At 40.0% G+C, this 12243-nt stretch overlaps 1 protein-coding gene and 1 long non-coding RNA gene across 7 annotated transcripts in view; one reads left to right on the forward strand and one right to left on the reverse strand.

The window, feature by feature from the left end:
• Window positions 1-12243, forward strand: part of LOC146869905 (vesicle-fusing ATPase-like) — a 1998451-nt gene that overhangs the window by 709171 nt on the left and 1277037 nt on the right. For all 6 annotated transcript variants that reach the window (XM_085624087.1, XM_085624086.1, XM_085624090.1 and 3 more), the window contains one exon: window positions 7750-7835. In XM_085624087.1, coding sequence (XP_085480213.1) covers window positions 7750-7835 — 86 coding nt within the window. The remainder of the gene's footprint in view (window positions 1-7749; window positions 7836-12243) is intronic.
• The window catches only part of LOC146869907 (uncharacterized), a 127303-nt gene that overhangs the window by 2275 nt on the left and 112785 nt on the right, over window positions 1-12243 (reverse strand). The gene's annotated exons all lie outside the window — the stretch shown is intronic.

Here is a 12243-nt window from a genome sequence, read left to right on the forward strand (position 1 = left end):
GCGCAGCAGGAAAATCTAACACTGCTAATTTAACAGGGATTCCTATTACATACAGAACTAAAAACGTCAACATAATGGGTACATGTTCTCCAGCGGAACATCTTGTGACTAACAGACTCCTGTAAAACAATATTTTCCTCAAAAATGTTTGCTAAGGATCACATAGACCTCTTCCCTGCATTCTACATTTTCACAATCCAAACTATGCAACATTAGTTCTAGTAAGGACTGTCAGTTCATTTACACAGACTAGCTAATAAAACTAGCAATGCCCTTGCAAAACTTTATGTAGCATGAGAATAACAAACAATAGTGGTGTTGTCACCTGAGAATTTTCAAACAAAAACTACCCACAGCTAGTTCCCCTTAAAGATCAAATAAGGAAGCAGCAATCTAGACTACTCATCCTCTCATAATTCCATCAGAGAGGACGGGTAGTAACATAGCAAAATATATTTATTCGTTTTATTAATGCTAATAATGTTGAAAACAGTATTACTGAATAGCCAATTAAATGTCTCATGGTTATTTCACAGACAGTTTAGACAGGCTCAAAAAAAATTAAGAAAAAGAGAGAGAACACATAAATTTGCCTACCCTTAATTTGTAGAGGAGCTAGCCTCCTTTCCCCAGTTTTGACAGTAAGAAACCTGTACCAGGTTTCATTCTGTCAACACTATCAACCCCAATTTGTAGCAACTGGGCATAAACAAACTGAGGAGCTAAATAGCACATTTCAGCTAGCCAAAGAATATATTCCTTTAGCAAATGTACTAGTGCAACATGAGGCCGCACGAATTCAAACTGAATCCCATTGCTTCCTGAATTCAACCCTAAAAACATTTATACTATATATATATGGCAGAGCCTTTGTCTTTTAAAGAGAGGTCACATATACTATGTTCATTGAGTGCACACAAAAACTTGCTTTTACCAAAAAAAAAGGTAAGCAAAAACCTCTTTCTTCCCCTGCCATTTCGTCTTTCAAATGTCGAAATGTCAAAGCACATGTGAAGCCGAGCCCTGCCAGGCTTCTAAATGTAGGAGTTCGGCCTTTAACCTATGCAGCTGTTCCAGCTTGTATGCAAGGTTGTCATGCGGTGCTCCCAAGTCAAAGTGACCCTAGAGACCGACGGCAGAGCAGCAAAACCCACGCTGTGTGTCTACCAGCAATTTCAGAGGTAAGCTTAATAACTTCTGCCAATTGTTGTACATTGATATGTGTAAGCAGTGTGCCAAGCGTTTGTCTAGCAGTATAGATGGTCTATGCTTACATATGTGCATTTACTGGGGCGTAAGGCAGTTTAAAAACTGATCTGACTGGAGAAAACTCATTTAAATAGTGAATTTTTACTCAATTTCGACTTTTAGTTTTTTGGACATTTAAAAATGAATATCCTACAATGTTTTTGCATAAGAGTCATCCCCAGAATGTCCTCTACATATCCCAGAGATGTGGCATCAAAAATGTATAATGTATACCCTTATAAAAATGAGTTGGACGCCTGGATAAAGTGACATTTTCACATGTAATTGACCCCCTATTGCTGTATAGCACGGCTGAAATTCAATTTGGATGCTAGGAGGTCACAGTATCATTATTAGGCATTATAAATATTAAAAAACGAATTTAATGCACCTATTTGAAATCACAAAATAATAAAAATATATGTATATATATATATTTTTTTAAAATAAATCTAATCATTTTGATGAGTCCACATATGAAAAGCAAGCTGCATCCCTTTGCCTATCATATTGAAACACATTAATTCTTAGCCCTAAGCACAGAAGCTTATCTTGAAACATCTTAAGTCTGCGCCACTTTTAAATGAAGGACAGTCATTATTTTTTAACATCAAAAACCACTCTTATCCTTATTTTAAAAAAAAAAAGGCATTAACAAAAGAAATCCCTACTGTCAATCTGTCCTCGGTTTATCAAAAATAATGAAACTATATTTCTAACTTTTAAAACAGCAGTCTGAAATGCCGCATTTTACAATGTGTTTGACTGTAGCTGTTCTCTGTGACCGGAGTCCGCAGAGAACAGAAATAGTCTTGCTGACACAGCTGTTTGACACGTAAAGGCGTCAAATTCACACGCCTTTCAAGTCAACCTTGCAAGCCAACACAACTCTGTCGTTCTGTATAATGTGAATGCCTTTGAATACCCTATACAAAAGATAAATGCTGTGACATTTTGTATCTGAATTTAGTCTATTGTAAAACACACAATTTCGTTTTTCTCTTTACACAGGTCATCTTAATTTTAACTTTCTAAAGGTAAAACTCTTATCCGATAATCCATGTTAGCTTTGCGCCACGATTTCCACTGAGAAAATTAATTCTCAATTGGAAAATCGTTTTTATATAGGCATATAGCCCTTAAAATTTCAAGCAAGAGCATCATTTTACTTTTTTGTCTAGGATTAATGCAACAGTTTTAAAACAAATAAAAACAGTTTTCTATGGAAAGTCTAACTGGTCTTTGCACAAAATAGGGCCGAGGAAGGCTCCTTGGGTTTCGTTCCTCAGCTGCCCTGTCTCATCAGAGAAGCTAAAAATAGCCCCTCAGCGCAGAACCGGGCCACAGCGAGAGCTCCTGGCCCCCACCTTTTTCCAAGGCTGTCCTGCTGCAAGCATTACACATTTTCATGTCAGTGAAGCTTTCTAAGCAGTGATTTCACCTCCTGGTTCACTCTCCTATTTATAGCCCCCCACCTTACAGGCTGCAAGGTCAAAATCTGCCTTGCACAGCCCTGAAGCTGTCAAAGACAAAAAGCCTTCCTAATTTTATCTAAACTGCAATAATTTGCCCTATGGAAAAATTAATTTTAATATACAATTTCTTTTCAAGGGTCATAAGTTTAGGTTCAATTCTCAAATTAGCAGGTTCAGCTTAAATTAGAACCAACAACCCTGTGGACCCAGCACATTGGCTCACTGAACCACCAAGAACACAAAGCTGCATAGGAACAATTTGCAAATTCGAAATACCCACAATTTTTTCAAGCTAAACTTTTAACCGGTCCCTAATTACTCTTCATTAATACTTTTGTACTTTAAGGGTGTCATCAAATAACAGGGGTTGCTCTTTCTCTTGCTACACCCCTCTCAATTTCCTTTTGCGACTTATTGATGGTGATGAGACCAAATTAAATTTACTCCTTAACAATTTCACTTCTCAGAATTCTTTCACAAATTCAGAGTCATTCAATCACACCCTTTTTCCAGTGCTAGCAACATCCAAAACACAATTTACCACACCACAACATGTAAACACACATTTAACCCACAGATCAACACTTAAGACAGAAACAAAAGACAGCCCACAGACTGTACTTAAACCAAACCATTTGTAAATACTAGTTGCAAGTCATATTCACCAGATTTGGCTGGCAGAACACCAAAAAAACGCTCTGCATCTCATCACTTATGAATGTTACTTAAGTGCACAGACCAGGATCCTTTTATGTACATATTTAGTTCCTCGGGCTACTAGTCACCACTTACAAGTATTTTTATTCCATAATGCGCTGTACATTATAGAAGAAAGACCATACTTAATATACATATCCCTATTAGGCGTCCCCTCCGGGGGGGGGGGGGGGGGGGGAGTTTGGGGGGGGCAGTTGTGCTTCATCAAGTCTCATTTTGGTACCATTCCAAAAGCACCACATCCTTTGAAGTGTGCTAAAGACAGGCATGCCAAAAATAGTGCAGAATATGCAATATTATAATCAAAGTAGCACTTAAGGTACCTTTAGTACGATGTGCCGTTCAAATCAATTCAGTTAGAGAAAATTCTCCTCATTACCTGCCTATGTGAATTGCAAGTCACATATATCAAAACAAACCAAGTTGGCCAACACAAAATATACCATACTCAAAGCCACAGTAAGCGTTACTAAACTACCTTACCAATCACAGGCATCAAAACCAACAGCAAGCGCCGCAGACACTTACCAATCACTTGGTGTCCAGGTTCATCCTGCCAAGTTCTAAAATTGACCAAATGGTCACTGCACGGTGAATCAACAGAAGAGATCTCAGTCGAGGACCGGTGCCACCTGGATGGTCAGATCAGAAAGAAAGGAAAAGTCGCCATGGATGCCAAGACTCTGGTCTTATCGGGCAGTGATCACGTCCAGAGCGAGATTCCAATCCTTCGTCGCGACCAATCCTTTGGGCATCCGAGTCACCGATGAGCCCCAAGTTGAGGCGCCAATTATAGAAAATAGGCCTCAGCTAGGCCTACCAGTGCAAGGGGTTCGCCCTTCTCTGCACAGAGTCCTCAGACTATTAGAAAGAAGTTGGCACAGAAACTGAAATAGAAAATACATAGTTTATTAAACCTCATAAGGTGGAACCACATTCACCCAGCACCCTGTGGTGCTGAATGAAGGTAGCACACAGAGTAGAAGAACCATGGGTCTTTTATACCCACACAGGGCTCAGGAAAAGGGCGGTGCAAGCATACATGAGAAGAGTTACATACATAGATGGTCATACAGAAATGCACCGTCAATAGCAAAGGAGGAGCTAGCAGTTGCTGACTCTGGTAGAAACAACCTGATCGTTACAGACTAAAAACAGATGCATGGACAGTTAGATATTCCTGCGCATGTGCAGGGTAGCAGAGTCTAAGTATAACCAGTCCTTTAAACAGAGCACAAGGGAAGACAAAATGGCTGCCAGAAATACAAAATGATTCCACAAAATGTACAGGATAGCCTCTAAATACCAGATGGATTCTGCTAACGCTAATTTAATCGCAGCCAATTTACGACAGATGGGCACTTGCATTGCAGATTTTGGCATCAACACATGTAGCTGTATATATTTGATCATGCCAAAGTGTAATTTACAAACGTTTGTTAGGAGTTTCGATTCCAGACCTGTTTATGTAGATTAGTGGGAATTCCTGAGAGCTGTATATCTGCACCAACGCAAGTCTGTAGAGCTGCAGGTGCCTTTTTGTGGCTTTCTATAAGAATGGGATCCCTAATTGTTTTTCCATGTTGCCCATGATGTCTTTGAAAGGATTCTCCATTATTTTTTTCATATGCTAGCATGCAAAATTACTTTATTGATTGTTACCTTAGAGAAATAGTATGTAAAGTGGTCCTAAATAGCATGATAGTTTAGCAAAACTGCCTGAGACTTTCGTCTGTTTTTATCCAAATAGTAAATATTAGTTGGGTACATTTTATATTAAAAACAACCACCGACTTTGCTTCATACCTACACGTCTATTAGTATATAATTAAGGCTTCCTGTTTTCCGTTTTACTGATTTTTATAGATAAATACAGACCGAAAACCATTTATTTTCTTGTCTGTATTTATTTTTTAATATGGTTAAAAACATAAATTGGTTGCTTTTTGAGTGATTCTAAATACACGTTGCCATAACTGCCAGGCCAATATCTGTGCGGATTGATAGGTAATGGGGTTAAAAAAGAAAGGAATTTTATTGAAGAGGCTTAAACAGCAGTAGAAATGCACATGGCTGATAATACTGAAATGTGCATATTTTCATAGAAGTGCATTGATTTATCTCCTGCAGGTGTTCATATCACTGAAACCTGGCAGGCATTCAAGCATGAGTGCATATTTATTGGTGAAATAAATGTGGAAATATACCAGTTTCAGCTTTACGTTTTTCACAAAACCCATAATAAATATGGATAAATACAGATAAGGTTGACAAAAAACAAAATATGGATAAATACAGATGAAAATGACAAAAAACAAATACCATAAAACCGAGAGCCCTATATATAATCAAGGAGCATTATGGGATCATTTTAAACAGCCACCAACTGTTATATCATGCAAATGTGTACCTATTTTTAGAACGTCTACTCCAATAGTAATAGTGCTTTAATGAAACATATGTACAATTTTGAACATTTTATACCCGTGGATGTATATCTTTCCTTAGCTGTAGACAATCCTCTTTCATACTACCATGTTGCGCGCTGCAGATTGCCAGCCAAAGGATTTGTGCTGCAGCAGTTTCGTTCTACTTGTCCAGTGGGCAAATTAAACATGAACACTTGTTTTCCTTTTCCCACAAACCATATGACCTGGACATCCAATGATGGGAATTCCACACCCCTGTTCTTCATGTCCTCTCGATGATTAAGTTGATGGTGCACACGGTACTGGTCATGTATCTTAGTGATACTCATTTCCACTTCCTCATTCCTTCTAGTCTGTTTAGTTTTCCACCTAGTTTACTTACCAGGGCTTCTCTGAAGGACTTTGCTGTGCTGTGGGATGTCTTTCTCTAATGTCCATGGCTGGTTGGAGGTAGTTGTCTTCATGCAAGCAGAGCTTCCAATCATCTGTCAAGGTAGAACAGCACGGCCCTCAAAAGAGCTCAGCCTAGGTCACACTTTTAGTGGAATGGGTAACACGCAGACTGATACGTTCAGGAAACACCAGCAATTCATGCTGTTATGGTTCACTGTCTATTCAGTCAGTTTGTTTATAGTTCACTGTAGCACTCCTAAGATCTGATCCACCGCCATGCAGATTGAATGCGTTTGCAGATAAAAACTGTCTGTTTGCAGGCTTTCACACTAGGAGATCAAGAACTTGCTTGGACTAGATCTGTTCTCTGTATGTCAGATCCAGGGCCTTTCAGACAAGTAACTACCCTGTTAAAGAGCCCTTCTTTCAGACAAATGGTCCAGGCTATCAGATAGTTAAGGTGAAGGCAAAAGAAGGAATTTATTCAGTGGGAATCTGTAGAACAAAAATCCTTAAAAAATGTATACATAGACATACATACATAGGCTTCGAGTCAGCCCTCTTTGGCCATTGGTCTGTTTGAGTGTCATTCAAATTCTTCTGTCCATTTTTCCCTTTTATACATCCACTTCCATTTCTTTTGTTTTATTTAGTTTGTCTTGTTTTGTTTTAGAGGCCCAGCAGCTCAACAGACCGTGCTGCAGGGCTCCTTGCTTGCTGTCCATTTCAGCTGCAGTGCACTGCTTCTTATGCAACCATTGCTTCTAATCTGGGAAGCCATTTTGGAATGTTATTGTACATTGTGTATGATAGCTTTACCATTCCACGAGGACCATAACACTTAGCAGCAAAATATTGCCTTTGTTGGATCTATGCAATAAAGCACAGTATGTATCATACAATAATGGCTAGTACTGTTACAAAATGGCCATCTAGTTCTGTACTTACTGACCACCCATCGTGGAATTGCATTGTGCATAGCGTCTCATTGGTTTTCCATCCCAAAATGGCCAACACTTTATTTCTAAATTCGGAGGCCATGTTGGAATTTTAAAACAATAGTACATAATGTATATTACCATTCCATAATGGATGCCTGCCGCTATGTTTATTTTTTACTTTTTATTTTTATTGCAAGCATATAGCTGTCTTGTATAGGCAACTGCATTTTTCCTACCATTGTTTTTTAAAAATGTATCTTGCATATGCCTGTTGAGTATGTATGTGTGTTTCATTGTGGATGACGAAGTTGGTGAATTTAAGAAAGAGTCCGGGTACATCACACTCCCTCTAATTTTTGCAATGCATCATAGACCTACATTAATAAAAATTTTCATCTTTTGATTGACAGCCAAATGTTCAAGTATTTCCTCCTTTTTCATGGGTCCCCTATATCTCCATCTTTGGACATGTGCCTACTAGGTGTGGATTTTTTGATCAGCTCTTACTATATTATTCATTAAAGTTTACTCTTTTCCTTCCCGCAGTCTATGCAAGCGGCGAGGTGCCCTACAGATGAACTATCCTTAAGCAACTGTGCAGTAGTCAACGAGAAGGAATTCCAGTCAGGCCTGTGAGTATATCATTTCTCTCCAACATAGTTACAATCAGCTAAATAGGTAGAATATTTTCCATATCAACAGCATAGTCTGATGTGAAATTTGCCAATTTCTATGGTCATCGTGAAGTGCATATTTGCCCTTGAGCCGAGCAGTTTCTGCTGTTGTAGGTTTGTGGTGTCTTTTTGCATCTACAATAAAGCTACTTCATGTCACTCCATGGTGTGTGTGGTGGTCATGATAATGGGGAAATCAAACCAACAAAGCCTGGAAAAATGTTTAGAAAGTAACTATGAACACAGGTTTTTTTTGTGTGCAACCTCTATTGCATTTGTTACTGTGTACATGTTTTAACATTCTTGGCGTGTGTTGGATAACTGGCACAAAATTGCTGATGGACAGAAGCAGCGATGGCTGCAACTTGGGAAGAATTGTGCCATTAACTTTTCCAATTGTGCTTTATCTTTGCATCATCAGACAGTTGCATGTGATGGGTGGCATCCATTTTACTTCCAGACTTCCGCCCGTTAGCACCCAGTGGTCAAGTTGGTGCCATTATGTACTTGGCAGTGATTTCATCAGGGTGAGCTGTGTGTAGCACATGTTCTGAAGCAGTGTGAGTTCAGCAGGACCAAGCAGTTTTTTCAGTTGGGTAGTGACCGCATCCGAACAGTAAGTAGACTTAGCATGGAAGCAATGTCAACATTTCAGCTTAATCGTGCCTTTCTTTGTATGAACCACAGAAGAGTTAAAAAAGTTGAAAAGGGGAAGTCTGGTTCGTTCTCGACAGTAACTGTGGATCTTATGTATTTGTATACTACCTTGTTATTAAAGTTAATTTTGTTTATTTATGGCGTTGCACATTTGTCACAATTTTCAGTGTTCCCTTCGGAAGGTAGAGCAAATAGTCTCCCTGGAAACATTCAAAGAAGTTAGTTATGTGACTCTTACTCAATAGAACATTTTTTACTTGCATATTCTGTGACTTTTACGTGATTTAGCGTTTGAGAGCAGCAATATACCTGCAATAATTCCAGAGCTGTTGATGGGAGTTGGTGAAGGGAGAGAGCCAGGGACGTCCGTTGGATGTCAGTAGAAATTATTGAATTGCACTTTGGGCCACAGATAAAGGTGGTACTGGAGAGACGGGTGGTTTAAGCCAGGGCACACACAAAACTGAATTTGAGAGTATCACCCTTTACATACATGTGCTCATTACATCAAAATACAGGACAGTGTGGATTCGGGGACCCTATGTTGGGAGGGGATTCACCTGTGGCAATGGGTGCTACAACATGCAATGTTTCTGGTAGAGTCTTATCTTACTACCTCAGTGTGAGGCTAGTGATATCAGTTGTTTCTCATTTTAACACCACAAATGGGAACTACACCCCATTGTGTATCTCTTCACCATGGCCCAGAACAGAAAGTGATTTTGGTTAGGTTACACCTTTCACTCAGAAAGGGAGATGACTTCAGTTTCAACTGGTCTTAGGGCCTCATTTTGTTCGAATCTTTTTATTCCGTTTTTATGCATTCTGTGTACATTGTTTTCAGTGAAGAAAAGCAGGATAGTAATCCCATTTACAGCCAAAGTATAGCTTTTAAGTGACATCTCAGAGCTGAGGAATACAACTTTCAACAAGTTCAGAGGGTAGTGCAATCAATCAACTGATCACATAAACAACAAATTGCACGTGTTTATCAAAATTCAGCTAAATTAGGCATGAAGTGGTTGACGTGAATCCCACGTGGGGTCAGGTACCCATACCTTTGCAATAGAGGATTATCAATACCATTATATGAGAACAAAACAATAGGAGCCTTTAACTTCAGATCCCATCGCCTTCCCCTGCTCTCAACCCACACTGACCAATAAAGTATCTAACTACACCAGTAAATATGGAATATGAAATGCTGGTAAACCGCTAGTTAGTGTGCGTAGCGGGCAGCCATTGTACCATCTCCATTTTCCCTATGCCTGAGTCTCTTCCATCACTCTCCTGTGTGGGACAGTATGGTGTCCCAGTTAGAGGCTATGGGATATTTGCGCAACCCGACAGCTTCTTCCCTGTGCAAAGCCACCCTGCCCACACAAGGAAGGACTGCATCCATGCCTCAAGTAAAGGGGGCCCGGGTGACTTCCACCTATGGGTGATGAGGTGTTTTGCCATCAGGAAGCCCAAATTGAGAAATCTGGAGGTTACCGTAGTCTTTTTGGCCCTGTGGAACAGACCCAGTATGCATGTTTCTCATTTATGTAATGCGGGCTACTCTTTACAAGACAATAGCCAGGTCGTAATACCCTGCCAGTAAGTATGAAGAGAGGGGCAAGACAACATATGGGGTAGGTATGCATCAACCAGAGCACATCGGGGGCAGGTGTGGAAAACGTGTAATATTTTACTTGGCATAAGCTGCAGCCATTTTGGCTGTGGTGTCCATTTCCTTTCCTTCGTAACTCTCCCATCCTCTGTTGCTAGTCTTTTTCTGCCTGTACTATCTATTTTAGTTGACTTCCTGACTCAGCTAAAAGCAATGTACGTACTGAGAGTTTGTAGCTGCTAGTATGCCAGGTCTGGTGGCTCAGTGGACTAATGCGTCTGCTGCAGGGGCCTGTGTTCGACCTCATGGTCACAGGTTCAAATCCCGACAGGTCCAATCAGCCTTTCATCCATCTGAGGTCGATAAAATGAGTACCATTGAGTTGGGTAACAATAAACATCTGTTATTCAGCGCCAAGATACCCGTAGTGGTGAACGCGCGCTTTACAAATACACGTGTTATGTTAGTACACCTGTTAACTGTCAATCATTTCTGCTGCCATAAGCACTTCTGCTCCCACTTTGCTGACCAAGTGGTTATTCATCTGCCCTTGTTTGTTGAAAACTATTTCAAAAACTTGTCCTTCCTATTTCTTCACATGCTTATACTGCAGAAAAACTGTATAAAAGCCCTGTGTTCTGTGACTTCAGTGTACTACCTCAGGCAGCACTTAAGAGTGCTGTGCGGATGTGGTCCCACTCATGAGTGATTAATAAACTTGTTATTTATTCCTACTCCAGTGCTGATCTCTACTTTGTTGGTTTTTGAACCCTTGGACAAAACGGTGACACTGCACCAGTGTACCCCTAAAAAGGTATATTTCCACAGTTGGCGCCCGTTGTGGGACCACATTGGAGACACGGCTGCCCCAAGGCGTGGACTTGACGGAGGATTGTAATTTCTCTGAGAAAGCGTACTGCACGAGGAGACCTTTGTCTTTGCAGGCCGACGTGACTTTTCCTGTGTTTCCCGGTTTGACCCTTCAGGTGGTGCCGGTCTTGGCTGGGGTTTTCTTTGGCGCACTTTTGTAGTGACCATTAGGTCGACCAGAGATCAGCAGGTGGGAGTTGGAGACTTCTGTCTGGTTAGGTCGCTAAAGCGGCACTCTTGATTTGTTAAGCCTTTGTTTTTTGTTTGAATTTGTGATTCACTTTTTGCAAAAATTGAAGGCAGGTAATGTGGAGATTTTTCTCCTTTTGAAATATTTTGAAGTAGTAATATTTTACATGAAGCATGCCTGTTCTCAGCACACTCTGTAGGTGGTGTTGCTGCTCTGGTGGTACCAAACAGAGTTTAGAAAAAAGTCATCCGGCTCCCCCAGAAGGGACACCTAATAAATACATATATGTCAAATATGGTATTTCTTCCATAATGTACAGTACACTGTGGAACAAATACACAAAGAATGATTCTGATCTAAAATGGCCTGTGAATGGGTCATTTGATTTTAAAAAGGTTCAATATGTAGAGTAGTGTTTATTTGAAAGAAAAATAGACAGGATATGTTTGATTGTGTGCGTATGTGGGAGAAAGAAGTACGAGAGAGAGTAAAGAGAGCAGACGTTATAGCAGACAAAGAACAACGAAAAGCGATATATATAAAAAAAGCACTAGAATTAAAACAAAAAAAAGAAAAGTAGGAAAAAATTTGAAAAAGAAGATGGGGGACGTTGTTGAGAGGTAAATGGCCAGTACCCTATTAGGCGCCCTATTTATCTCATTCTTAATAAACCTCAGGATGACTGCATCCTATTAGATAAACCCCCCACCCCCGTATAAATTCCCCTCTCCAAGGGCCCCTGAGGATGAGGTTTTTGACAAGGAGCATTTGTCTTCAGAAGATAAAGATAAGCAAATTGGGCGGCAGACTCGCTCTACTTTATCTAGGAAAGAGAAAGATAACTTGCGGGATATTGCTAGAGAGGAAGCACGTCGGACTACTACAGCAACGGCCCTCACAGTTACAGTTCAGACTTTGGAAGACGTCAAGCAGTTTTATTTTTTTAGAAAAATTCACTTGGGCGATAATATATGGTTGGTGGCATATTTCTAATGCAACAGAACCAGATGATATAAGTACTGATTATGAACAGTTAG

The sequence above is a fragment of the Triturus cristatus genome, chromosome 1_1 (genome assembly GCF_964204655.1).
Source record: "Triturus cristatus chromosome 1_1, aTriCri1.1, whole genome shotgun sequence".
In the NCBI taxonomy this organism is placed as follows: domain Eukaryota; kingdom Metazoa; phylum Chordata; class Amphibia; order Caudata; family Salamandridae; genus Triturus; species Triturus cristatus.